The sequence below is a fragment of the Syngnathoides biaculeatus genome, chromosome 7 (assembly GCF_019802595.1).
Source record: "Syngnathoides biaculeatus isolate LvHL_M chromosome 7, ASM1980259v1, whole genome shotgun sequence".
Lineage (NCBI taxonomy): Eukaryota > Metazoa > Chordata > Actinopteri > Syngnathiformes > Syngnathidae > Syngnathoides > Syngnathoides biaculeatus.
In genome coordinates, this window is record NC_084646.1 from 20,595,953 (window position 1) to 20,623,286 (window position 27,334).

The 27,334-nt window shown below is 40.7% G+C and overlaps 2 protein-coding genes across 8 annotated transcripts in view; one reads left to right on the top strand and one right to left on the bottom strand.

The window, feature by feature from the left end:
* Positions 1–6,921, bottom strand: part of LOC133504049 (ankyrin repeat domain-containing protein 13C-like) — a 55,405-nt gene extending 48,484 nt beyond the window's left edge. For 2 of the 4 annotated variants that reach the window (XR_009795890.1, XM_061826192.1), the window contains exons 1-2: positions 6,237–6,921; positions 61–102 (exon numbers count right to left, since the gene is read on the bottom strand). Coding sequence is in view for 3 of the 4 variants with exons in the window: in XM_061826192.1 (XP_061682176.1) it covers positions 61–102; positions 6,237–6,615 (421 nt within the window). In the remaining variant the exon portion in view is untranslated. The remainder of the gene's footprint in view (positions 1–60; positions 103–6,236) is intronic. The other 2 variants (XM_061826195.1, XM_061826194.1) reach the window with 2 other exon arrangements.
* Positions 6,922–7,085: 164 nt separating this feature from the next.
* Positions 7,086–26,530, top strand: LOC133504050 (cystathionine gamma-lyase-like). Of its 4 annotated transcripts, XM_061826199.1 has the most exons (14): positions 7,086–7,215; positions 7,710–8,099; positions 9,733–9,814; positions 10,424–10,519; positions 10,603–10,712; positions 12,732–12,866; positions 12,956–13,013; positions 14,619–14,696; positions 17,176–17,328; positions 18,046–18,167; positions 18,447–18,499; positions 20,709–20,862; positions 24,085–24,150; positions 25,948–26,530. In XM_061826199.1, the coding sequence occupies exons 2-13, from the start codon at positions 7,911–7,913 to the stop codon at positions 24,100–24,102; spliced, it is 1,248 nt and encodes a 415-aa protein (XP_061682183.1). In that variant the 5' UTR covers positions 7,086–7,215; positions 7,710–7,910; the 3' UTR covers positions 24,103–24,150; positions 25,948–26,530. The 4 variants fall into 4 exon arrangements, with proteins under 4 accessions (XP_061682183.1, XP_061682182.1, XP_061682180.1 ...); XM_061826198.1 differs by lacking the exon at positions 25,948–26,530 and having other exon boundaries at positions 24,085–24,671; XM_061826196.1 differs by lacking the exons at positions 24,085–24,150; positions 25,948–26,530 and adding an exon at positions 22,137–22,719.
* The last annotated feature ends 804 nt before the right edge of the window (positions 26,531–27,334 follow it).

Consider the following 27,334-nt stretch of genomic DNA (forward strand, 5'->3'; position numbering starts at 1 on the left):
TTTATTCATGTTTAATATAACATCCCAACTTCATTGGAATTGGGGTTGTAACTGACTCACCTTTGTGCCCCATCATGACAGCTAGATGCAATGGTGTGTTTCCTGAAGAAGACAAAAACACAGAATACAGTAAGCAAAAAGTATAGTTATTTTACCAGAGTAGAAAAATATTATAAAACGTTTATTATTGTTATTATTATTATTATTATTATTAGACTTAAACGTACAGCTCAGACAGAACTGCAGAGTGAAGTGCAAAGGGTTCATCCTACAAATTGATTCATTCTTGGAAAATTTGCATTGGCACATCCCTCAAAGAAAATCCATGCAGCATTTTCTAAAATTTTGAGATTAGTGGGCGAACACATTCTAGGTTCTCTTTTGGACGAACCCTAATGTTGGTGACAGTAAGAACTTGTCGTTATACCAATATAAATGATAAGTCCAAAGGTGCTTTAGCAAACTGTGAACACAGACATCATCCCAGGCATGTTCAGTGTTTTGACATTGTATGGATACATCTATCCATCTTCGGAGCCCCTCTTATCCTCATGAGGGTCACGTGAGTGCGGGAGCCTATCCTAGCTGTCATCGGACAGGAGGCTGGGTACACCCTGAACTGGTTGCCAGCCAATCACAGGGCACATAGAGACAGACTGTGGTCGCACTGACAATCAAACCTAGTTTAGTTTAGGCAGTTTAGAGTTAATGTTGCATGTTTTTGGGATGTTGGAGTAAACCGGAGTGCCCGGAAAAAACCCACGCAGGCACAGGGAGAACATGCAAACTCCACACTTGGGGGAATTTGAATCCCAGTCCTCAGAACTGTGAGGCCAATGCTCTACAGCTACACAACCATGGCGCCTGCATGGATAAATCTTTCAGGAAACACATAATACAAGAATTGGATACTTTCAGTTGTGGCAACAGGTTGTGAATCCTCATAGTGTTCTTTGTGTGAGAGAGCCAACCAGAGGGAAGGCGTTGGAGACAAAAAAAAAAGTTTAGCTTGCCCTTGTCTTAGTTCCTGCAGAGTGAAAGCTCTCAAGGGTGGGTAGGGGGGCACCGTTCGCCATTCTTAACTGTCCGATACGCTCAGATTTGTATTTTTAGAGTTAGCAGCTTTCAAAAGACTGTCATATATTGACACATTGTATTTAAAGCCCGGTTGTCATCCCTATAAACATTCTAAAATAGATATTGTAATGAAAAATACATATAACAGTATTCACTTCAGTGAGCGGGGAGTGCATAATCCATGCACAAAGTTGCGCAATTGAGTGTCCCTCGACATCCAAGTGGTCGTCATATTAGTCACGTCATCGTCACTTCCGCCGTTGAAAACGCGCAGTGCCTGCTACTACGGAAGCCGAACAACAGAGATATTCGCATTTTTCCGACGCCCCTTCTGACACAGAAGTTATTTTCGAAAAGGACAACACCACACAACTGAGTGAAGTTACCGGGGCAATATTACACTATTGTTTCGAGCCCTCAGGGCAATATTACACTATTGTTTCGAGCCATATTCAGATGACATCCGATCCACTCCCGTGGCGGAGATGAGGCATCGCGCCTCATCGCAGCCGGCCGGTGTGGCTTATGACAGAGCCGAGCGGTGCTGCTTTGGTCACAGTCGAGCCGGGGCGCTTTATGTGGGCACGCGACTAAGTAACGCATTCTCGGCTGGGTTCTTCAGAGCCGCCGCCGTCGCAAAGCCCGACGCGCAGCCTTCGCAGAAGCCGGTGTGGCTGAGTTTCGGTGCCCGTGGTGGAAGATAAGGAGGAGGTGGAGCCTTTAGGGGTATGTTCAAAGTCGCCGGAGTATTCGGCGAACACTATCGAGACATTGTTGGCTAGGCGACGCGCACATCAACACATTTCATACGCGGATCTTTTGCTACGTTATGAGAGAGACAGATTACGTGGTCCGCCCCCAACTATTTTTTTATTTTTTTTTAGCTTTATACACACCTGTCTGTTATTTGGAACCCACGAAGCTCTCGTCCTCTGCACCTGTGCAATCCATTTTTCACGACGAACCGGGTCTCTTGCAAACTTATGAAGGGTAAATCCATCCTCCCGAGTGTTCAAGCAATGTCCAGCAATGCAATGAGCCGGCATTTTGGCTAACATAGAGTAACAACGAGCTACCTTCCCGGAGGTAAAACTAATGGAAACAAACAAGTCCACTAGGGGGCGCCTCTGTCCTGTTCGTTACTTCCTGTTTCTTCTCAAAAACAAATCCCTCGAGAGGATTTTCATGGCGGGAGTTACAAAAAGCTGTATACGTCAAAATAATGTTTTGTGGTGAAAAAACACATGGGACCATATTGGCTGTGGGTTTTTCATTAATAATATACCAAAAATCATCCGTTTGACGACACTTGCACTTTAAGAAGGATGAGTTTACAAACACCTGCACTGGTTATGCACCCTAAATTGTGGCTGCCATTTGATATTTAGACCACCTTGGGTTTTCTTCTTCACCAGTCTTCATCTAAACGCTTGCCAAATTTGCCAAATGGAAGACATCCTTCACTTTCATCCAAAAAGAGAACCTTGGACCAGTGGCCAATAGTCTACTTCTTGCCCCAGTTGGGATGCTTCCTATGTTGGCTTGGGCTTAGAGCTGGCTTGACCTGAGGAACCAGACAGGTGTAGCCCATCTCCTAGATGTGTTTGAAGCAGTTACACCAGTGTGATTCCACTCATTCTGGATCTCTGCTAGATTCTTAAATCGTCTCTCTTTTGTAATTCAGTGAAGCCGACAGTCATAACTTTTGCTGCTGCACCTTCTCCTGTTACATTTTGTCCTTCTACTATACTTTCTATTGACATGCTCGGACATAGCCCTCTGTGAACAGCCAGGTTCCTGAGCTATTAACCTTTGTGGCTTACCCAACCTATGACGGGGATCAATGATGGTCTTATGGCCTGTTGTCAAATCTGCCAGTCTGCCATGTCTTCCACATACTTATTAGGGTCTCACACCTGCAGGAACCTATCCCAGATATCTTGGGAGAAACGCAGGGTACACCCTGAATTGGTTGCCAGCCAACTGCAGGGCACATATAGAAAAACAATTATTCATATTCACACCTACTGGCAATTTAGTCTTCAATTACCCCACCACACATTTTTGGCATTTTTGAGGAAACCAGACTACCTGGAGAAAACCCACGCAGGCATTGGGAGAAGATGCAAACTCCACACAGACGAGGCCAGCATTTGAACCCTGGTCCTCAGAACTGTGAGGCAGATGTGCTAACCAGTTGTCCACTGTGTGATGAAAAAACTACGACTAAGGTACATGTCCAAAGCCATGCCCACACTATTCTTTTAATGAAAATGTTTTTCAATTTGTGATAATCTCAGTCAAGTATTGACTGTTTTAAACATCACGGTAATTCTCATACATCAACTTGGAGCATCCCTCAGATTTTTACCCCAAATGAGCTTTTGTTGGATATTTTAACCGCAGAAGGGGTTCCCCAAGAAATGTTAGTATGTTAGAGATATATTTAGAAAGGAAAGTTAGCCTTTTTTTACTAGGCTATACATTTTTTCAGGATTTTTGATCACCATCAGTGAGTTAAAAAAAAAAAGATAATCACTGATCCAATCACTAGATGGCTCAATGTGTCCATTTAAATGACTTTTTCATTCATTGTATGTACTTGTGTACTGTATACTGATTATCTTCAAAAGCATTCTCTAGTGAGGTCAGGTCTAATAATCAGTCAGGTAAAACCAAGATTACATGGCATAAATAATGGTTGCAAATTTACCACTACATTGTAATTAAATTACTTCACACACACCGAAACGTTAGAGGAGGATTCAACAAAAAGCCAGCAAGTTTATGACCATACGTGCTAGCACTAGCTTGCTAGGCAATATAACATTTTTTAGCTGCTTGTGAGGTGCATCATATTAAAAAAACAGGAACATGCCTCAAGGAATACTTAAAAGAGCTTATTCTTCCGAGCACCGGTGACCACCACTGTTACACGTTTTTTCCCTATTTTGTTCTTTTTTTGACTAACGGAATAGATGCACAATACATTGTTGTTGTCGTGACTGTGGTAACAAGTGTATCCGGTTGCGTTTGATTCAACAAAGGCCAATGATCTTAAATGCTGTCAAAAGATATTAAATAGGGCTAAAAATGAACTAGCTTTCGGATTGAAATATACTGCATAGGGCAGGGACATGGGGCAAATATCTTTTGCGAAGCTGATGAACTTCATTGATCGGATTGGCAATTTACAACATTAAAGACTACAAATGATGAGGATAAAATGGGAATTAACGACCAATACATATAAAGCTAAATCAAATCAGTGTAAAGTCCATTTTTTAACTCTAATTTTAATGTATGTTTGGCCAGATTCTTTATAAGTGATATCACACAAAAATGTTCCCTAAAAGAGCTATTTTTTTCCCATCAGAAAAAAATTGGACTCAGGTTAGAGTGGCCATTCGAAACAGATTTAGCATTTTGGGGAACTTATTGCTACTAAATTTAGACAAGGACATGATGAAAATGAAATGTTTCATTGAGTTTGCCATGTAATTTTCTGACAATTCAGTTTGTTTGTTCTTACGCTCGTTAAATAGAATCTTTTCATTCACGCATCTTTATTCTGAACTATCTGAAAGGGTTGAACAGGGCGGACAAAAGGAGAGAGGAGTGACCTAACCTTCAATTAAAAATGCCAGAGGTAGGTTTGGTTTGAATTGTGAGGCAAGCTTCCTGACAATGTCTGTTCTAGTTCATCCCGAAGGTGTTTGATAGGAAGTTCTTTACACCAAACTCTTTGTGGACAGTATAAGGACTTTATAACTGGAGTGATATGCTCTGACATCTCCACACCAAATTGTTGTAATTGCACTGAGAAGATGTAGTGTTTGATGAATGTCCGTAAACGTCCTGTGTAATGTGAAGGGTGTGTCAAATTACAGCTCAATTGCAGTGGAATCTGAGCTGCAGCCATGGATTCACGCAGATGCTTGACAATTGGAGGGGGGGGAAAAGTTGGGCCACCAACCCAGGAGAGAGATACACAGCTGACCCTGGTTCTACTGTAGTTTGAGCTGTGATATGAGGACGGGCCACATTCCAGTACAGACAAAAGCAACAAGGGTGTGTTTGGTCGGAAATCCTGTTTTTATCAGAGCAGACTTTGCCCTCCCAATTGAGTGCCGTCATGTGGAACTTCCACAACTCTGCACGATCATCACAAAGTGAACACTCGAGCAAGAACATCATGAGAGTTGTATTATACTGAGAGATGTTTTTAATACAGTCTACTTCTATTTTAGGGAGTAATTTAATTTAGTAAATAATTCCATGTATCCATTTTCTCTCCCTCTTGTCCTCATTCATAAGTTGAATTCATTGGTTAAACAATGAAACTGTTACTATCGTATAACTGATTAAGTGTGAGGTAGGACACTATTTTAAGCAATCGTATAAACTATCAAGTGTAAAAAGAAGTTAACCAAAGCAAAAGAAGTACATTAAAGCACCACAATCGAGGAGAGAGTAATAATAGCCACTCTGAACATTTCATGATTTTGTGTGACCTTTGAGATAGAATTTGCTTCCCAAGATTATAGTGCTTATCAACTGTACGGTGTCACTGGAGTTTTACTTCCATAAATCCATTTTCTACAGTACTTGTGTTGATTTGAGTTGCAAGTGGGCTGACACCTGTTTTTGGATTGTGGGAGAACCCAGAGAAAACCCATGAAAGTCAAAACCAGGAGAATAAAGTCCGTTCCCCCCAAAATGTAAGGATTAATGAATTATCGTGGTGTTTTTGCTGCTTTGAAGTCTACCTATGCAAGTGATTCTCCATCATTACACAGGAGGGACTGAGCTCGCATTCAAACTCAAAGCCACTTGACTGTGATGAATCGTGCTAACTAACCACTTCTGACATTGCAACTTTCCTGAAGTCTCCAAATAACTTCAAAGTTGTTGGACAGTTGTCTGAAAATAAACCAGGGTATTGTCGATTTCCTTTTTTGTATCAAATAATGGCCATATGAAAAGTAACTTAACGGTGTGTTTTTTAAACCACCGTTATCCAGTGTAAACAAAGGTTTACAATGCATTTACCAGAGTGTTTTAAGGCTAAAAAGTAAGCTTGCCCAGACTTGAACAGCTTGGACATGTTTTGAGATGTTCTACTCGTGTCTGTTGTGTCACCCAGTTATTCTACTCACCATGGACGTCCTTTTGGGAAATGTTTTGGGTCCGAATCAACGACGAAAGGCGTCGCACATCTCCTTTAAACACACATTCGTGGAGCGGAAAATCTTGTCCCCCTCGGATAATGGGGTTTTTGTTGCTATCGTCAGCGACATCTGCCGAAGACAGCGTATTGTTGGCGTTGACATGTTGGTTCTGTTTCTGTTGTTGTTGCTGCGTGGACGCCGACTTGACCAACTTGTGGTTGCTGAAAATTCGACTCGCCCTGCTCTTGTTGTTTGTCTTGGAGGCAGTGAACGTCCCGGTGGCTGCCTCTTCGTCCGGTTCCAGCAAGTCATCGTCCTGACTGGGTCTTTGGTCCTTCCGCAAGGATCGAATCTTCTCTCCGGTCATTTTTTTTCTAGAGCTGACGTGAAGGGAGCTGAGAGTGACGAGGACCCTCCGGGCCAACTGATGCGATTCGCCAGCTGGAAGTCTTTAAGCTACCGATGTGAAGAAAACAACATGAAAGACCATTTGAAAGGGGGGCTTTGCTAAGAGAACAAAACGCCACAAACTCATTTTTTTTTCCAGTGGTGAGTGTGTACAAAAAAAAGAAAGAAAAAAAATCTCGTTATCCTCCCATAGCTGCTGACAGCACTGCACGAGCGCCTCTCGTTGACTTCGCCTGGTGGCTTTCGCCTCGAGTTATCGCGAGAGTTCGCAGAAAAGGTTACAACCGGAAAGAGGACGTCAAAACAAATTCGGAAATTGTTTAAGGTTTTAAAAAATACAAACATAAATAATTCCAGTCAGTAACAAATAATAAAAACTGTACACCTAAATATGTACTATGATAATAATAATGTATTTGGATAAAAAAAAAAAGATTGTTGTCCACCATTGTTTTTTGTGCCGTTTATCCTTGTTTTCGTTGCGGGTGACTTTGAGCCAATTCCATCTGATTTGAGCAAGAGGCGGAGTGCACTCTGGACTGGTCGCTCGGCATCAAAGGTGGGATTTTTTTTGTATGTCCTCGGTACAATTCTAAAGAAGCATTCAAAATAAAGTATGTACTAAAAGCCCATGTAGTATTTTAGTATGTAGTGTCTTTTTTATTGGAAACCTGTAATGTGGGCACATTACAGTGACTATATGTGTGTGGGTTGTGTGTGTGTGTGTGAGGGGGGGGGGTTATTTACAAGAGGCGGAGATAGAACGGGAAACGATTTTGATCATATGGACACGTTTGATGAATTTTGCGAAACGCTTCCACTCCCTAGGGAACGTCGATGGAAGCGCAGTCACATTTCTTTGGCGAGAAAAAGGTTAAACAGGATTGAGTGGTTCTCATAATTTCTGGTTTTATGCATGTTTTTTTAATTGGTTTAAAATAGTCCTTAGTTTGGAATAACCAGAGTTATAAACTTCTAATTATAATGACACGAGATGATTGGCATGACATGAAACATTACATCAGCCAGCGCTCTCCCGCGTGTGTCTTGCAGCAAAGTGCGGGGTCACGTGCTGTAAACGCCCTAAACGTCCGCCAATCGACGCTAAAGCCTTCCACGATGCCGGGCGCCAATTGGCTGAAAAAGAAGAGCTTGAACCGGTACACAAACAAGGTTTTCTTCCTATTGTGTGTGGCGCCTGGATTACGCTGTCATTTCCACTTGACGGGTTTTTGATCGGTTTAACTGCACCGCATGGCAATGGAGAATCACATTCAGGGCGACCGAGATGACTTATTCGCCGGCTTCCATCCGGCCTTCCAATCTTTCGCCACCGACGCCATCCACGTTGGTCAGGAGCCGGAGCAGTGGAACTCCAGGGCCGTGGTGCCGCCGATATCGATGGCGACCACGTTCAAACAGACCGAACCCGGAAAGCACTCCGTGAGTACAGCCTGGCCTTAAATGTACTGTCACGAAATCACGCCTACGAATAAAGATGAGTGTTGTAATACCCTTTTGTATCCATTTCACCTGACCAGATAATCGTGATTTATTTATTTATTGGTGGGGGTGTGGGGGGGGGGGGTCTTCTATTGAATGAGACTTCCTAGGTAGGTCTCAACCTATATAACAATTGAACGATTATGTTTAATCTCACATGATATGGCATGCTTCAGATAGTAATGATAATTTCATCCCATGGTGACATGCTGCTATTGGTCTTGTCAAAAGTAGGGGAAAAAAGGCCCCCCTCCCGCAGGTGTCCATCCCTCCGTGATAAGATGGTTTTAAAGTACAGTACAGCAGTACACAAACATGCACATTTCAAAGTTACACATTCTCACCCCATGCCTGTTAGTTTAGTGACCCTGGCCAGTGTTCTTTGAACTCTGGTGTGGTTGACTTCACAAGCGTGCCAAAGTTTTACCTGGGGTACACATCCCATAGATCAGAATATCTATTACATGGCTTGTGGGATGAAGCCTCAAGTCTGTACACTGTTGAGTGTACTTGAAATTCCTTAACTGAACTCGTTTATCTACATTGCTTCGGCACATATGGCCCTGTTCACAGGGATTTATTTTAGTAGACAATGAGCACTATGATGTGAATCCACGTTTACTTACACACAGTACTGAGGTTACAGTGTAACCACAATTTGTGCTGAAGCTGGAAAACGCTGTTGTACACTGGTTCTCATACTGAGTTCCCCGGAAGCCAGGGTGTCGTGTAGCCATTGCTTGAGGTTCTGTAAAATAATCCAAAAAATGATGATGTTGTATCAGACCCCATGGTGGACGACTGCTCGAGCATCTGCTTAACAGTACTGAGGACAGGGTTTGAAATCCTGGGCCCGCTTGTGTAGAATTTGCATGTTCTCTTCATTTTCTCGCAGTTTTCCTCTCACATCCCAAAAACATGCATTACAGGCTGACTGACTCTGATTTGCCCGTGGGTGTGAATATGGGTGCGAATGGTTGTTTGTTTATGTGTGCTCTGCAGTTGGCTGACAATCGGTTCAGAGTGTACCCTGCCTAAAGATAGCTGGGATAGGCTCCAGCACTCCCATGACCCTTGGGAGGACAAGCGGCTCAGAAAATGAGTGGATGGATGTTTTCTTCATTTTTTTCAAAGCAGAGTCGCACAGTTTTCATCGTAACCATTACATATGGATTGGAGTAATAACAATGTATTGCACAATCCAGTTACTTATTACAGACAACCAAAAAATGTGCCTCAGTTGATAGTTGCAACATGTTGCTTTTGATCGCGGAACTATGAGATGTTTTTGTACCATAGGGGTGCAATTTTTAACTGTTTAGTATTTGTCTCTCCAAAGCAAATCTTCTGCCACTAAAGGAGAAAATGCTTTAAAGCAATCTTTTGGTCAACTAATACATAATAATAAAGTATATTGGTTTCAGTGATGCTAAAAGTGAAACTGAAGAATGCATCATTCTCAGGGTTCTTCAGCAGACTGGTGCAGCAGGAACTGCTTTGTCCTCTTTTAAGATGGCATTAAGTGCATGCTCTGTTTAAAGTTCTTTTACTGCATGGTCATATTTTTATACAGGGGTATGAATACAGCCGCAGTGGAAACCCTACAAGAAACTGTCTTGAAAAGGCTGTGGCAGCGCTGGATGGGGCAAAGTACTGTAAGTGAAACAATATGTACACATGGAGACTTAATTGGAACGTCTTGGTGAAGGCTTGAAAGAATTTTATTTCTTTGAGGACTCTGGAGTTGTTTTGAAGCAGTTTTTTTTTTAACAATAAACATACAACAATATAATTGGGGAATTGAAGGTAGGGCCTCATTCGTGGATGGAAGGAAAGTTGTCAAATCTGTATCATTTTTGCATTTTGTTTATGAAGAATTAAATTTTACACCTAAATAACCATTCATTCATGTTTCATACCACTTATCCTCACTAGGGTCACAAGCATGCCGAAACCTATCCCAGCTAACTCTGGGCAAAAGGTGGGGTGCACCCTGAACCGGTCACCAACCAATCGCAGGGGACTTATGAACAAGTCACTCACATTCACAGCTACGTGCAATTTGGAGTCTTCAATCAACCATGTTTTTGGGATGTAGGAGGAAACCGGATTACCGGGGTGGGAGACACACAGGCAGGGGGAGAACAACCAAACTCCACACACCCAAGGCCAGATTTGAATCCGGGCCCTCAGAACTGTGAGGCTGATACACCGCATTTGTATGGAAATTTGATCCATGTGTTCTTCGCATTATTTTGGTGCAGGCGTTGCTTTGGCTTCAGGGCTCGCTGCCACAGTGACCATCACTCACATGTTGAAAGCAGGAGATGGAATCGTCTGCATGGATGATGTTTACGGAGGTGAGTACTCTCTCAATCCACACTCGGAGAAAATTGCCATTGAATTGCGTGAGGTGGTGACCTATACTTTGTGAATTTACAAGGTACAAACCGCTACTTCCAAAGAGTTGCTGCTGAATTTGGGCTGCAGATCACCTTAGTTGATTGTACCAAACTAGAACAACTGAAGGCGGGTCTGAAGCCCAACACTAAAGTAAGTGAAGAATACATGTATCCTCTTTGGTCACCTTTCTATAGACTTAAAGCGACAGTGAAGAAAATAAGTATTTAGCACCCGGCTATATTGCAAGTTCTCCCACTTAGAAATCATGGAAGGGTCTGAAATTGTTATCTTAGATGCATGTCCACTGTGAGAGAGATAATCTAAAAAGAAAAGTCCAGAAATCACAATGCATGATTTTTTTAACGATTTATTTGTGTGATACAGCTGCAAATAAGTATTTGAACACCTGTCCATCAGCAAGAATTCTGACTCTCAAAGAACTGTTAGTCCACCTTTAAAGGTCCACCTCCACTCCATGTATTATCCTGAATCAGTTGCACCTGTGTGAGGTCGTTTGCTGCATAAAGACACCTGTCCACTCCATACAATCAGTAAGACTCAAACTTGTAACATGGCCAAGACCAAAAGCTGTCCAAAGACACCAGAAACAAAATTGTACAACTCCACACGGCTGGAAAGGGGTACGGAGAAATTGCCAAGCAGCTTGGTGGAAAAGGTCCATTGTTGGAGCAATCATTAGAAAATGGAAGAAGCAAACCGTGATTGTCAATCTCAATAAGAGTGGAGCCCCATGCAAGATATCCCCTCGTGGGGTCTCAATGATCCTTAGAAAGGTGAGGAATCAGCCCAGGACTACACGACAGGACTTGGTCAATGACCTGAAAAGAGCTGGGACCACTGTTTCCAAGGTGACTGTTGGTAATACACTAAGACGTCATGGTTTGAAATCATGCATGGCACGTAAGGTTTCCCTGCTTAAACCAACACATGTCAAGGCCCGTCTTAAGTTTGCCAATGATCATCTGGTTGTTACAGAGGAGTCATGGGAGAAAATTTTGTGGTCAGATGAGACTAAAATGGAACGTTTTGGTCATAATTCCACAGTGTTTGGAGGAAGACGAATGATGAACACCATCTCCACTGTGAAGCATGGGGGTGGTAGGATCATGCTTTGGGGGTGTTTTGCTGCACATGGGACAGGACGACTGCACTGTATTAAGGAGAGGATGACCGCGGCCATGTATTGTGAGATTTTGGGGAACAACCTCTTTCCCTCAGTCAGAGCATTGAAGATGGGTCGTGGCTGGGTCCTTCAACATGACAATGACCCGAAGCACACAGCAAGGAAAACCAAGGAGTGGCTCCGTAAGAAGCATATCAAGGTTCTGGTGTGGCCTAGCCATTCTCCAGACATAAACCAGATAGAAAATCTTTGCAGGGATCTGAAACTCTGTTTCTCAGTGACAGGCCAGAAACATGTCTGATCTAGAGAAGGTCTGTGTGGTGGAGTTTGCCAAAATCCCTCCTGCAGTGTGTGCAAACCTGATGAACAACGACAGGAAACGTTTGACCTCTGTAATTCCAAAGACTTGTGTACCAAATATTAATATTGGTTTTCTCAGGTATTCAAATACTTATTAGCAGTTTTATCACACAAATAAATTATTTGAAAAATCATACATTTTGATTTCTGGATTTTTCTTTTTAGATTTATCTCTCTCACAGTAGACATGTACCTGCGATGAAAATTTCAGACCCCTCCATGATTTCTAAGTGGGAGAACGTTCAATATAGCAGGGTGTTCAATTACTTATTTTCTTCACTGTATAACACACAAGTTCACAGTCCACCCATTTTGAGGTATAAATAGTCATTTCCATGCCATTGTTTTTGCTACATCATTTTTGGTGTGCCATCAAATGAGTCAGCGCGAGAAATGAATAGGGCATTCACGAAATATAAAGAGTATAATTTGGTAAAAATACAATTACATGTTAGTAGAGATGATGGGCTGAAACACCTTTGTGTAATCTCTTCTATTAGTTGCTTGGGTGAAAATATATATATTTTTTCAAACCAAAAAAATGGATATCACTCCAGGTTTACAAAGTAACAGCCAATTAAATATTTGTCTGCAGGCAGCACACCCTATTTGCAGCATATCCCAACTTCCCCTGCTTTGTCTTGTTGTCGTTGCTGCTTGTGTAGATGGTTTGGATCGAGACGCCCACCAATCCCACTATGAAGGTCGTCGACATTAGGGCCTGTTCCAACTTGGTGCACGATCATAACAAAGACATCCTGGTCGTAGTGGACAACACCTTCATGTCTGCCTACTTTCAGGTGTGACAATAAGACAAGGTTCTCTCAGTTGAAGTTTAAACAATGCGCAAAAAACGATTTATTCACACTTATTTTGTGTCCTCTCCCAGCGCCCTTTGTCTCAGGGAGCAGATGTTTGTATGTACTCAGCCACCAAATATATGAACGGTAAGTAAGGTTTATCCACTTGCCATTTTACTTGTAAAAGTGACATTTGTCATTCTTGGCATTGCTACATTAATGGCAAGTTTGTTTAATTTTGTTAGTTTTTTTTCCCCCCTTAAACTCCATTACAGGTCACCTTGAATTAACTTTCCACAAAGTTATCGCCCACCACGGTGAAGATTTGGCCAAACTTAGTATTTGTGTTTTATATATTGTTTGACAATATATAAATCAATCACTTTTTTCCTCATTTCTTCTTGAATTTCTTTGGATCGTGGCATGATGCATTGGTTCTTGAGGTGTTGTAGCTTGATTCACTTTCTCTGACAGATTCTATTTAAGAGGTTTCTTGATTCCACAAGTATGGTCCTGATCAGGTTTGGCGGTGGCTTGTTAAATTTACCTCGCCTTTCCCAAATTTGTGGTTAGTCGCAGTGACATTGTGATTTGGGGGGTGGGATTACATTTTCACAAAGGGCCAGAGAGATCGGTTTGGATTTTTGTTTTTTTGTTTTTTGTGCCTTAATAAATTTACTAAAAACTGCATTTTGTATTTCTTTGTGTTGTCTCTGAAAGAGATCTTGAAATTGGTTTGATAATTTTAATTGTTTGTGTGTGATAGATATGCATAAAATTTTCACAGCACAGTAAATAAAATGAAATATTAGTGGAAAAACGTTTGGATATGGTGCGGAGTTGTTACCTATGAATAGGTACCTATGAATAGGATTTCATTTTTTTTTCCACCGTTAAATTGTCGTAAGTTAGATGAGAATTGAGGTTTGAGTTCAGAGAAGGAGTGAATAAGACAGGAAGGATGAAGATTTGGGGAGGGTTTGGTGGACACCTAGAGCTGGGTAATGTCAACATAACATTTAAACGCAGTTAAAAGTGTCTCATTATCCAAGGTTATTTTTTAACCCCATGTAGCAAGTGACTCAATAATTTTTATGTTTGGGATCACGTGGCAACTCCATGTGTTTAGTCTTAGGTGGACAGCAGCTGCCATGTTAATCAGGAGCCCTTGTTCTGTGCATTTTGTTTCCAAATTCTTCCAAGCAATAAACTAGAAATATAAATGTTAGTGTTTCACAATGCTTATCGTAGAATACACAATACAGAAAATATTGCCACAACCTAAAAAGTCACCCAAAAAATTCAAGCACAGTACGTTTTTCTGTCTCATCACCTAACTCAGTCAACATGTATTTCATCTCATCACCTAACTCAGTCAACACTCATTTGCTTACACTTGCATATTTTGGAATGTGGGAATTAACATGCAAACGACACATACAAATATATTTTTCCAAGAATGACTTCAGGCATTTGATTGGGTGAAATAGCCTTGGGTTTGAGAATATAGCACCACGTGGTCTGTGTGTGTGTTTTATTCAAGTGCTACTGGCATTGAGTTTAGTTTTTTTTTTTTTTTTTTTTTTTCCCTAACCCAGATTGGGTAAGGGGGTATTAGTTTTCTAAATTGACCTCCATACTTTGGAACATAGCATGTCATTCACTCCATCTGAACCTACTGTATAATGTCAAATATTTGCTGACGGTCTTGTCTGGGATGATCCACATTCATTTTTTTTGTATGATTGCCAGGTCACAGTGACGCAGTTATGGGCCTGGTGTCAGTCAACCGAGAGGATGTCTATGACCGCTTGAAGTTTCTACAGAATGGTGAGTGGACAGAACACACTTTGGGGCAACGGTAGCCGAGTGCTTAAGACCACTCCCCACTCATGTGGGTGCAGTGTCTTTTGAGTGAGTCATTGAAACCCTGGGGCTCCTTCGGTGCTACATGCCTTCCCAGTGCGTGCTTCACTGTTAAGTTTTAAATGTTTTTTTTTTTTGTCCTTCATGACAGTACAAATTATTTCTTCTCTTTTAAGTCAACAATTATGATGAACCCAGCGAACATCAACTTGCCTAACATGACTTAGTGAAACATTTGTGAAAAGTGGTAAAAAGCTGTCCTGTTGTACCCACAGCAAAAGCCAAGGTCCAAAAGTGCAGATATAATGTGTCAGGATAGTGTTCATAAAATTCAAACCAGTTCCTCAGTTACTGTTTGATGTGCTGTACAATAATCTCTCACTATATAACTATTGAATTATGCGGATTTAGCCTATCATAGATTATATCGATTGATCTAATGTATTATTCACCTGCATATCTTTGGTTCAGTTTGGTTTAAGTGGCTATTTGACTGTAATGTGGGAGCACAAAGACTCATATGGAGAAATAGGCTATCTTTACACTGCAGGGGACCCCCCCCCCAACCTACCCCCAATGAGACATATCTTACTTTTTCATATCAATGCGAACAGTAGTGATGGTATGATGTGGAATTGATACTTCCAGTCAACTGTACCGGCACATGTACCAACACTTCATTAGGAATCATTTACTCTATGGCACACCAAGAGATTAATAAAATATACTAAAATCTAGTTCGCAACTACAAAACAAGTGATGTGACCACAGTGAAACACTGCATTAGAAATAGGAATGCACTTTTGATACTTGGAGTAGTGCATGTAATTAAATAGAAATTTAAAACCCTATTGTTTTTTCATTGTTTTTTAATTTTAAAAAAAAAAGTACTTTCTCTCAAGACCCACGACTAAGGTGGTTCTGCTTTTTTTTTTTTTTTTTGGTGAGAATTTCTTCTGCTTTGGAGAAAATCCCTTTCACAAGGCACAGATGAAGCTTGAGTTTAAAGGTACATTACAGCTCGTGTGAATACATCTAGAAAATAATTTCTTTGCTTTCTCCAGTACTGCAGTGGGTCGTTTTGTCCGTCTATGTTTGGTTCTCCCAGGTATTTCTGTACTTCGATTGTTGCATATACTGTCAGTGATGTAGTTGTGGGAGTTTTACTTTGCTGAATGGATCTGTCAAGGCATTGCCACAGTTTGCTTCCTGAGAGAAAGAGAAAAATAGTCTAAGTCACTATATGGAATGCTGAACTCACAGAACTCCCCAACAGGGGAAAACTTTCTTGTTGTCGCTGGTTCCATCTTTTAAACACTCGCAAATAACTAAACAAACACCAACCAAAACAAGCACATGATGTGCAGGTCGACTCCATCACATGTTGCTTTGCCTTATACTGCATTTCAAATGACACGGCAAAGTCACAGACCACTTCCTGGATCAGTCACACGGTGTGGTGCTTCAGGACAGTTCAAACTTCATTGAAACCACTTTCTGAACCACACTTTGCTAAGATCTTTGCTGATTACTTGGCACACACTTCGAAGCTTCAACATGGACCTTAACATCACTAGTGAACAGTACAATTACACCCCCCCCATACCCGACCTTGGCCGTCACTCATGTGTAGATATAACTTGTACACATATCTAATGTGATGGCTCACGTAACATGCATCCTACTTATACATCATCAGAAGGGGTATAATATCACAGTTGTTCGAGAATCCATAGAAGTCGTCGCAATTTAACCAATGACATACACAGTTTTGAGGAAAAAAAAAAAAAATCAAAATTGTGCGTTGTACCTTGCAGTGTGAGCTTAGTCTTAGAGCTCTTACGTAGCAGAAAAATAAAGATTACTGAGCATGTGCTAACACATTACAGGGAGAGTTTCACGTAATATTTTCACAAATACTAACTTATCCCGACGTACACTATAGCAAATGCACACACATTATGGAAGAATATGGAACTGGTTGGGCCAACAATATAGAACAACAGTGAGAAAAAAGGAATGTTTAGCATGATTTTCTGCAACCTGTAGTTAAAGAGGATAGCAAGGAACTGTGGGAAGCAGCAGTAAGCACCATGACAATTGCCACTGCCTACAACACCCATTAATAAGCAGCCCTCTGTAAAAGTATTTCTTCCATTGAATTCCATATATGAAGCTTTCAAATATATTCATCGGTAATTATCCACTATGTCAATGTTATTCTCTGATCCAGGAGGGTTCTGAAATTTAACTCTTATGAGAAACAATTGATTACTGTACTGTAGCGGTTTGAATGTAGCTGTACGGATGAGACAACAGAAAATAACTCTCAAGCATCTAACCCAAATGAGTCAGAGTATTAGAGGAAATGTGTTGCTGCACAGGAGGCTTTGTGAATTGTTTTTTAAAATTTTGTCTCTTTATGTGTGTCTTTTCATTTTAGCTCTAGGGGGTGTGCCATCCCCTTTTGACTGCTTTCTTGTCAACCGTGGACTGAAGACATTGCATCTGCGCATGGAGTGCCACTTTAAGAATGCCATGGCCACAGCCAAGTTTCTCGAGGCTGATTCCAGAGTGGAGCGTGTCATCTACCCAGGTCTTGTAATCCGACAAGGCTTCTGGCTCTGTACAGTACATAAGGACATACTGCATGTAACATCACCTGTCCATCCATTGTATATAGAGCTCATCCTCTTTAGGGTCTCAGAGCTGGAACCTATTGCAGCTGAATTTGAGTGTACCTTTGGCTGGTCCTCTGCCAATTATAGGGTGCATATAGACAAACGATCTTTCACACTAACGTTGATACCTACAGTATGGACAATTTATGAGCCTTCCATTAACCTAACATGCATGTCATCTTCAGAATGTGGGAGGAAAAATTGAGTTTTAGAGAAAACCCACATGAGAACGTGTATCCTCTCATCCATAACACACATTTTATAGATTTACAAATTTGCATTAACAAGAACCCAAAGTCCTTTTTTCAACTTCAGCGGTGTTTCCACATTGCTTATAACGTAATGAGCCACTGCATTTATGAAGCACATTCAATGAAGTTTTTATTTATTTTTTTTTTAATTATTAATTGGAAGTTGACTCATTGTTGTTCTTGTTTCTTTTATGCTGATAATTGGACCCACCATATCTTTACACACTTTGACTTTTGAAAAAGCTGGCTTCTTAAACTAAAGTGTCATTGACACGCATTGAGAAGCGCTCTTAATAGGAAATGAAAGCTGTGGGTGTGCTTTGCACTGTCTAGCGGTACAGTACTTTATTGAAATACTCCACCCCGCCCTTGTTGTCACAGGTCTGCCCTCTCACCCGCAGTATGAAGTGGTAAAAAGACAATGCACAGGATGTTCTGGAATGATTACCTTCTACATTAAAGGGAAACTCCAACATGCCAAGGCCTTCCTCAAGAGTCTCAAAGTAATTGGCTGCAGTATTTACATAAACTCATTCTAATCTGTGGTAATAGTAGTTGTGCAAACTAAAGGGGTGTGTGTATTCATTATTTATTATTCCATGTTTGTTTTTATAGTCTTGTAAAACAATCCAATAATATTTGTAGATATTGACTTAAAATCACTCTTTGTAATTTTTATTTGAAGTATTTAAAATTATGATTAACGGTGGTGCATTTTAAAATGGCCATGTATCATATCCTGTGAATGTCACCAATTGGCTTCTGTGGCTTTTCAATTTTAGGTGTTTTCAGTAGCTGAGAGTCTTGGTGGTTATGAAAGTTTAGCAGAACATCCGTAAGTATTATTGGATATTGTTTATTATCGTTTAATATGTGTTCAAAGCTCGGCTTCGACCCTCCTGTGTGGTTTGCATGTGAATTCCCACATTACAAAAACATGAATGGAATAGTCTAATGTAGGTGTGAATGTAACTGTGAATCATTAGTTCTCTGGCCTTCAATTGACTAGCGACAAGGGTGCACCCCACCTCTCGCCCCGAAGTACACGTGCTATAGAAAATAAATGGATGGATAGTGAATGTGGATAACTACTGGGAAAACATACATTGTTGTGAAAAAGTACTGGCCCCTTCTCACATCCTTATATTTTTTCATAGTTTCCCCATTTTAATGTTTAAGATCGTCAACAAATGTAAATATTTGACAAGTTCAACCCAAGTGAATTTAACAGTATGTAAACTTTGGGGGCATTCTCAGAAGCAACAACTGAAATCAAGCCTTTCCTACAACTGGCAATGAGTCTTTGAAGATTTTCAAACATTTCAATCGGATTTAAGTCTGGACTTTGACTAGGCCATTTCAAAACCTATTGTTTGTGTGTGTGTTTTGGATATTTATCCTGGTGTAGAACCTAACTGAACTTCAGCTTGCGGTAACAAATTGATGGCTGAACATTCCTCTTTGGGATTTTTTATTAAAGAGGCAAGCTCATGGTTCCATTAATCAGGGCCGGCCCCAGCCAATGTGGTGGGCTAGGTGAGAATTTCTACAGCACTCACCACCATCAATGATTTAAATGAGCTTCCAAAAAAGTAAATACTGATCATTTTCAACATTGCCATTAATTTATAGGCTTTATTAAGGTGAATCAAATACTTTTTAACTCAGGGCAATGTAACATCGAATAGTTTTCGTTTCCTTAATAAATAAAACCACCATTTACTTTTTTTTTTTTTTTTTTTTGGGATGACCCTAAACAAAGGCACAAACCTATGCAAAAATAAGAATCTTAAAAGAGGACCAATACTTTTTCACAACTCTGTTTCCAGAGTCTGCTATTGGCTGGCAACCAGTTTGGGGTGTACCCCGCCTCCTGCCCGATGATAGCTGGGATTGGCTCCAGCATTCCTTTGACCTTTGTGAGGATAAGCGGCTCAGAAAATTGATAGATGGATGTGTCCAGAGTCCAGGGGCCCCGTTATCTGTTTCGTGGTTCTAAGGACCCAGTTTCAAATTCGGCCTTTTGCAAGTTACGTGGTGTTTGCATGTTAACACCCACATTCTAAAAACATGAATGTTAGGTTAATTGGATAGTGTAAAATCTCCAGACTGTAGGTGTGGATGTAAATGTGTGTGTGAATAGTTTCTATATGTGCCCTGCCATTGATTGCAACCAATTCTGGGTCTCTCGCCTGAAGATAGCTGCACTAGGCTCCTGCATACCCACCATCCTAGTGAGGATAAGCAATACTGAAAGGTTGGATGGATGTAGAGGTGCAATGATAGGCAAAGTCCCACAAGAGGGAAGCAGTGATCAAAAGTATTTAGTTTTAGGATGCTGAGAGAAGTAATTTTTTTTTTTAATGCTTGAATTTTAAGCACCCAAATTCACATAATTGAAATTGTTGTATATTAAACAATAACAATTTACTACATGTTATGTTGTATTATGTAAATTAATAAATTGTATACAAAATATAATATCCACAAGTCATCATTTTGCATTGTGTATGTACAGCATGTGGGCAGCATGGTGGATCAGCTGGAAAGCGTTGGCCTCAGAGTTCTGAGGTCCCGGGTTCAATCCCGGACCCGCCTTTGTGGAGTTTGCATGTTCTCCCCGTGCCTGCGTGGGCTGTCTCAGGGCACTCCGGTTTCCTCCCACATCCCCAAAACATGCAACATTAATTGGACACTCGAAATTGCCCCTAGGTGTTATTGTGAGTGCGGCTGTTTGTCTCGATGTGCCCTGCGATTGGCTGGCAACCAGTTCAGGGTGTACCCTGTGTCCTGCCCGTTGACAGCTGGGATAGGCTCCAGCATGCCCCGGGATCCTTGTGAGGATAAGCAGCTAAGAAAATGGATGAATGGATGGCTGGTACAGCATGTAGTAATTGAACGTGTAATTAATCCTGTTTTTGCATGTGCATGAGAAGTGTTCAAGCCTTTTGGCAAGTTTGATGAACCCTGGGGTTTTGATGTGTGCCTGATGTGTTGAACCAAATGGCTTACGCCACTCTTATCAAATTCTTCTTCCAACGCAGGGCAATTATGACTCATGCGTCGGTGCCCGAGAAGGAGAGAGCCATTTTGGGCATTAGTGACACCCTGATCCGACTCTCTGTGGGATTGGAGGACGAGGCTGACATCATTGGAGATCTGGATCAAGCGCTTGCTGCCGCTGCTGCTGTTGCTGATGTAAGTTTCAAAAGGGCAACAGCAGGTAGTAACTATGTATTTTATAAAATCCCACTCTCTTGAGCCCGAGCCAAACCCAGCAGATGTTGAAAAAGTATTTTGTAATGATGCACAATGATATTTATTATCATTATTATTATTTTAGGAATGAATCCCTCTGATTTGTTGCCATTTATTTATTAAGTGATTTAGGTGGGGGCTTTCCAAAGGATCAATACTTTGTCCTCATAAAGGATCACATTGGGTGTAATGTGTGAATAAATTAAATTTGTAAATGTCACACTGTAGAGGGCAGTGAAACTACTGAAACATTCTGCACACTAATGTGTTGTTTGTGTAGGCTACGCATCAAGAAAATACAGTTCTGCTGCAGTGTCCTACTGTCTAATGCAGTTTTACATCCAATTTCTCTCTGATGCTAATATCCTGTGCAGCAGGTGCAACACTGTAGATCAAAAGAGTTGCACAGACTTTTTCAGTTATGTCACATCCGTCAGTAGAATTTGTGCGACCCATTAAAAAAAAAAAAAAAAAAAAACTGCATATGCTAAGATACCGGTATTGCATCAGACAGAAGAGAAAGGACTATGAGATTTGACAGGGACCTGGTCCTATACAATAGCTAAAAACATATACTGTATGTGATTAACTACTTATGCAGATTAAAAAAAAAAAAAAAAAGATATGTATGTGATGAACTACTTATACAGATTTATAAAGTGAACTCTGTAAGAAACTGTAACCACCATCTCAACTGCTGAATCTGGTGGGGCACAGATTCGCCAAACACTGTAATAATTAATCATTGTAAATGGAGCCATAAACGTTTATTCAAGCATGAAACTAACTTTAAACTGTATGCTTGCACTTTTGACTGCTAAGAACTCAAAAGTTTGATTAAAAACAAGTGTTTTAAAAGTGACTATTAGGCACAAAACTCTAGTGTGGAAATATGTCTGTTAAGCATTTTGCGTTTATTCACTTGACCCACGCAATTGGTCACCACGTTTGTCAAAGTGAAGAGAAATGAAGGCTTGAGAAAAACCGTGATTGTGTTACTTTGTTGGAGACAAAGTGCCCCATTTACCGCCACATGAACATCCATTTAGAAACACTGTGCACACTTAGTGCAGCCTTCTGGGGATTATTTTTCAGGTTGTAGTCTGTCAGAAAAGCCTTCCGAAAAACAATTTTTTCGATGTACTCCCACAGTTCATTTGTAGAGTCATTTGTAGTATGCCGTATTTTAGCTTGAGTGTGTATTTCTGCTGCAGAAAGACATCAAAGTCTTTGTGAAGCCAGCAGTTGGCTCCTCCACAAGAGTCTTCCCAGGAACCTCTTCTCAGGTTCAGTGCTCACATACCTTTTTTTTATTTTTATTTTTTTTCCCCTCTGTTACCCTTTACGGTGTTGTGGTCCATTACTTTATCCATCACATTTTGTTTGTTTTGAATTGCAATGGAATCTCAAAAGTCCAGCGCAATCGGTTTTGGTACACTCATCACTCACAGGAAACAATGTAGCTAAAACAGATCTGTTCAATCTGTTCATTTGTCACCAATGTAAGTGATTAATTGCTAACTGTACAGAGAACGCTGTCAATCATTCAACTGTCAAAACAAAAGTTAACCATTCTTTATGCTAAATATAGAGAAAATGTGACACTGCACATTTGGACATGTTCATAGGCGAGAGAGTGAGTTTATTGGTGGAAGGGTGCTGAGGATGGAGCTGCCAGCCAAAAGGGCGAGAGGCAGACCAAAGAGAAGGTTTATGGATGTGGTGAGGGAGGACATGAGGGCAGTTGGGGTTAGAGAGGAAGATGCAGGAGATAGGCTAAGATGGCAAAAGATGACACGCTGTGGCAACCCCTAACGGGACAAGCCGAAAGGAAAAGAAGAAGAAGAGGGGGAGGGGCGACTCTTGCCCAAACCAAACTGTCTTGCTAGGTGCTTAAAAAGTGTTAAATGCTTTTACATTACCATTCAGTATTGCATAGTTTAATGAAATCTATACAAATATAGAATGTATTGAGAAACAAATCTGAGTTTACTTTACAGAGTCTTTAACTGTCATAAGTGGCATCTGATGAAATTGTCTTACAGCTTGGAATGTAGTTTGTCATGTAACCTTCGTATGTATTTTTCACTTGATACCATTTGTTGACGGTAGCCCTTGTTCCAGCATACTGTAAATTTGCAAAATGCCTAAATCAATTTTTATATGAAAATAATGACATGGTCATGTCATGATCCATTTCTATCCATCTTTTAAAATAATTGATGGATCGGGGGTGTATAAAAAACCATGAAGCCAAAGAAAAACAAAACGTGGCCCATTGTTAATGGTTGCCTGAGTTATGCTGTCATCTGTCATGATTTTCCTGAAAATTTTGATTAGTTTTAAGACTGTACTATCTTTGGGGCACTCCAATTTTGATGTTCCACTGGACTCTAAATTTCCATCTTCAAGCCAAACCCCGTGGTTAGCAATAAGTTACTTTCTTCCTATAGAACACAATTGGATTTCATTTGATGCTTTAATGTAGATTTTAGTACATTTAAATTGTCTTTATTGTCCTCAAGTAATCTGATTTTGGCTCTATCAACACCGTTTCCCACTTGCTGCCCTACTGCCAGGAAGTAGAGCTCATTTGCCAAAATTGCCCTGCTGACGTGCTCAAGCAGTAGACTTCTATGTAATACTTTTGCTGTCCTCAGCATTCAAATAATATCTGATTTCCACCACCACCATTTGTAACAAATAGTAATCAGATCGGGCCATGCCTGTGGTTGGTGTCAGAGGGAACCTGTGAACCAATAAATCGGCTGTGATAGTAGGGTCTGTTGAAGAAGTCAAACATCCTGAGTTTAGTATCGAGTCACAAACTTGGCTGCTGGTTTATGACTTGGAACTCTCGATTTGGGGTGTGCGTCATACAAACTATAACAGAGACGTGTCTGCTATTTGAGTGAGCAGCTGTCACTGTGGTGGGCCTGCTGTTAATCTACGTTTGACGCCCAAAACACGGCGCCCCCTTGTCTTCAATTATTAAGCAAAGGGAGAAAGGAACAATATCACGGCTCATCCTCATTTTAGTTTTTTGTGAAAAACATCATCTTATCACCAGGATCCTATTAAAATGTTTACCCGTTGCTCTTTGGTAGTAGTATTATTAATGAGAGTTGACTTCTGTCTCTTTGTGTTGTCTTTTTGTTACAGAATCCACTGAAGAATTAAACTTGTCTGCAGGGGTTTTTCTTAGCGATGAAGGGCGCTTAAAGAAAGGTACCTGTTTGATTGCAGCATGCACAGATACATACATAGACAAAGAGAAATACTGTTAATATTCTTAAAAAGATACAGATCATACATTTTTATCATTTCTTTTTCCTTTTGATGGAGATTTTACAAGAACAAAATGAATACTATTTATCTTATCTGGTGGGGTTTTGGAGCTATATGATACAAAATCTTATGCCATCAATGAAAAGTGTGAATGCAATATTCATCTGGAGATGTATGCATAGTTAGATTACAATTCATTTCATACGTGCCACTGAATGTAATACTGCGCTCCTGCTATGATGCAAACTACGGTAAGAGTAACGCAAATCTCCATTTTTCCTGTTAAACCCCTGATTACAAAATATAACTTTTTATATAACATGTTTATACCAATTCATCTGTTCATTCATTTTGAAATACATTTATGTTTTTCCAAGAATGATGATATTCCTTTTGATTTATGTCATATAAGTAAGAAATCAAATGAATTTCTGCCATTAAATAAAAAGAGTTTACATGAATGATGATGTTTTATTTTAGAATATCTCTCATAAAAAAAAATATATGCTGTAATTATAATAAATTAGGCTTTCAAAGCAAATCCTGTTGCTGTTTAATGTGCAATCATTGATTCTCCCCTTTTTTGGAAACTTCATCACATAACAGCAGCAAATGAGGTTGGACATGTACGGAAGCTTATTTAGCTCCAGTGCACGTATAAACTCAATTGGGCTGGTTTTGTCTCGATTCTGCCCCTTCACTATCTTATGTCTTACTAGAATATGCTGATGTCGGGCTTGTACTATTTGGGACTGTTATTAAAACAAAGGAAACAGTCATGACGTTTTTGTTTTTAAGTTATAAAGAATATTAACTTCGCATATGTAGGCCATGATTTAGCAGTCCAGGCTTCTTTGTAATGGATTTTCCTCCATTTGGCCCCTGAGCTAGAATGAGTTTGACACCCCTGCTCTAACCAGTTCCGCCACCGTGTGCCCAACACACATTGTTCGAGAAAAAAACGTTAAATGCCTGACTTTTTATCTTCATGTGTGCTGGGTCTGTTGCAGATAAAGAAAATGTAAGAATTGAAAAATACTGTACTTGTGTGTACTAGGCCTTACCAATGCTGATGAATTATGTGGAAAAAGGTTTAATCTTGTTGTAATAGCTCTACACACGTCTTTGAACAGAAACCATAACACCAACACTGCAACACAGGCGCGGTGTCCTGGTTAGTCTGCCAATATTATCATTATTAAAGCGGCTGGTGTTCTGTTGCCGTGGCAATGATAGAACTGCTATATCTCCCGTGAGAAGCAGCTGTACTATACAGTACATCCATTGTCCGAGGCGCTTATCCTCACAAAGGTTTTGTAATACCTGGAGCCTATCTCAGGGTTAGGGTTAGATTTTCTCTTCCTGCTTGTGTGAGTTTTTCTCCACCTCCTCAGGTTTCCTCCCACGTGTCACAAACATGCGTATTTAAGTTCACTGCAAACTCTAAATTGTCAATAGGTGATAATGTAAGTGAAAACGATTGTTTATCCGTACGCAGCCTGCGATTGGCTGGCAACCAGTCCAGTACATACCATTCATTTTGCTCAAAGTCAGCTGGGTTAGGCTCCAGCTACAGGACAAGCAGCAATACAATCCGGCATCATTGGTGACATTTTATTTAGCAAATCATGCGATTGTCCCCCTGTCAGCATCCCCCCGATAGGACAAACAAGATTGCAACAACTTTGTCTTTTTCTCCTGTTTTCCTTCCTTTTCTTTTTTCTACACGTGTTCCAGAGTTGGATGTTTTGGAGACAAGATTCTAGAGAGCAGACTTTGATGGTTTGGACATGTTCAGAGGCGAGAGAGTGAGCATATTGGTGGAAGGGTGCTGAGGATGGACCTGCCAAGCAAAAGAGCGAGAGGAAGACCAAAGAGAAGGTTTATGGATGTGGTGAGGGAAGACATGAGGGCAGTTGGGGTTAGAGAGGAAAGATGCAGGAGATAGGCTAAGATGGAAAAAGATGACACGCTGTGGCGACCCCTAACGGGACAAGCCGAAAGGAAAAGAAGTTCCAGACAGTTCCAGTTATTGTGACATGTTTGCAAAGTTCCCTGGGTTCACATCACTATATTCAGCTTATACTATATTCAGGGAACTCGCTTGCTAATTTGATTAGTAGTGATATTAAATGGGAATTGCTTTATATTTGAACCTGCGTTAGCTTTTCAATTTTAGCTGTCGTATCATTGTAGTAAACCTATGAAGCTTTCAGACGTAAAAGCAAATATTTCCATTTTTGTTGTTTCTGTAGATTCTTTGATTTATGATTGCTACATCTGAATCTCACAGTATAATAAAGCTTTTATCTATTTTCTATTCATTTTGCAATTTGTACCTTTTATCAAGCCTCTTTGCCCTATTTCGTATTTGCTACTGGTGTTTATGTACATCCGATTTGCTGTCATCAATATCTGGTTGCTGTCATGATCCTGCCGCTCCATCCCAGGCTGTGCGGGTGCCTGCGCAGTCGCACTAATTGGGAGGCACACACCTGCGCCTCATGCGGGCTGATTATCCATCCCGGTGACAACTGGTTCTCGGACAGATCGTTGAGGTTCATGTCCCGTTCTAGCACTCTCGTATCCCTGATCAACAACCCATGTGTACCGACCTTCGCCTGTTCTTCAACCAACCCCATAAGCCTGACTCCTTTGATGATCTTGCCTGCTTTGATCGATCTTCCGTGTACCGACTCCTGCCTGCCCGGTGACCTGCTCTCTACGCCCGACGTCCCAACTACCACTGCTGCACCTGACTGCCTGCCCAATCCCCGACCTTCTAATAGTAAACGTTTTTCCCCGAACTACCTTGCATCTCCCGAGTCCTGCATTTGGGTCCTACCTCCGTTCCATTGGGTCGTGACAGGTACGTCTATTTTATGCACTTGGTTGGAATGTTGATTTTCAAACTATTTCCCATGGAGCCTCTTGGCTTACTTGATTCATTTTGTATTGATTTCAATATAATGTATTTTCCGCACTATAAGGCACACCACATTATAAGGCACACCTTGAATGAATGGGCTATTTTAAAACTTTTTTCATATATAAGGCGCACTCCATTATGAGACGCATAGAATAGACGCTACAGTAGAGACTGGGGTTACGTTATGCATCCATT

Excerpts from the sequence above, each read along its gene's own strand:
- LOC133504050 (XM_061826196.1), top strand. The coding sequence starts at position 7,911 with ATGGCAATGGAGAATCACATTCAGGGCGACCGAGATGACTTATTCGCC. Across the intron at positions 10,713-12,731 it reads GTCTGAAGCCCAACACTAAA|ATGGTTTGGATCGAGACGCC; the intron begins GTAAGTGAAGAA and ends CTGCTTGTGTAG. Across the intron at positions 12,867-12,955 it reads TCATGTCTGCCTACTTTCAG|CGCCCTTTGTCTCAGGGAGC; the intron begins GTGTGACAATAA and ends GTCCTCTCCCAG.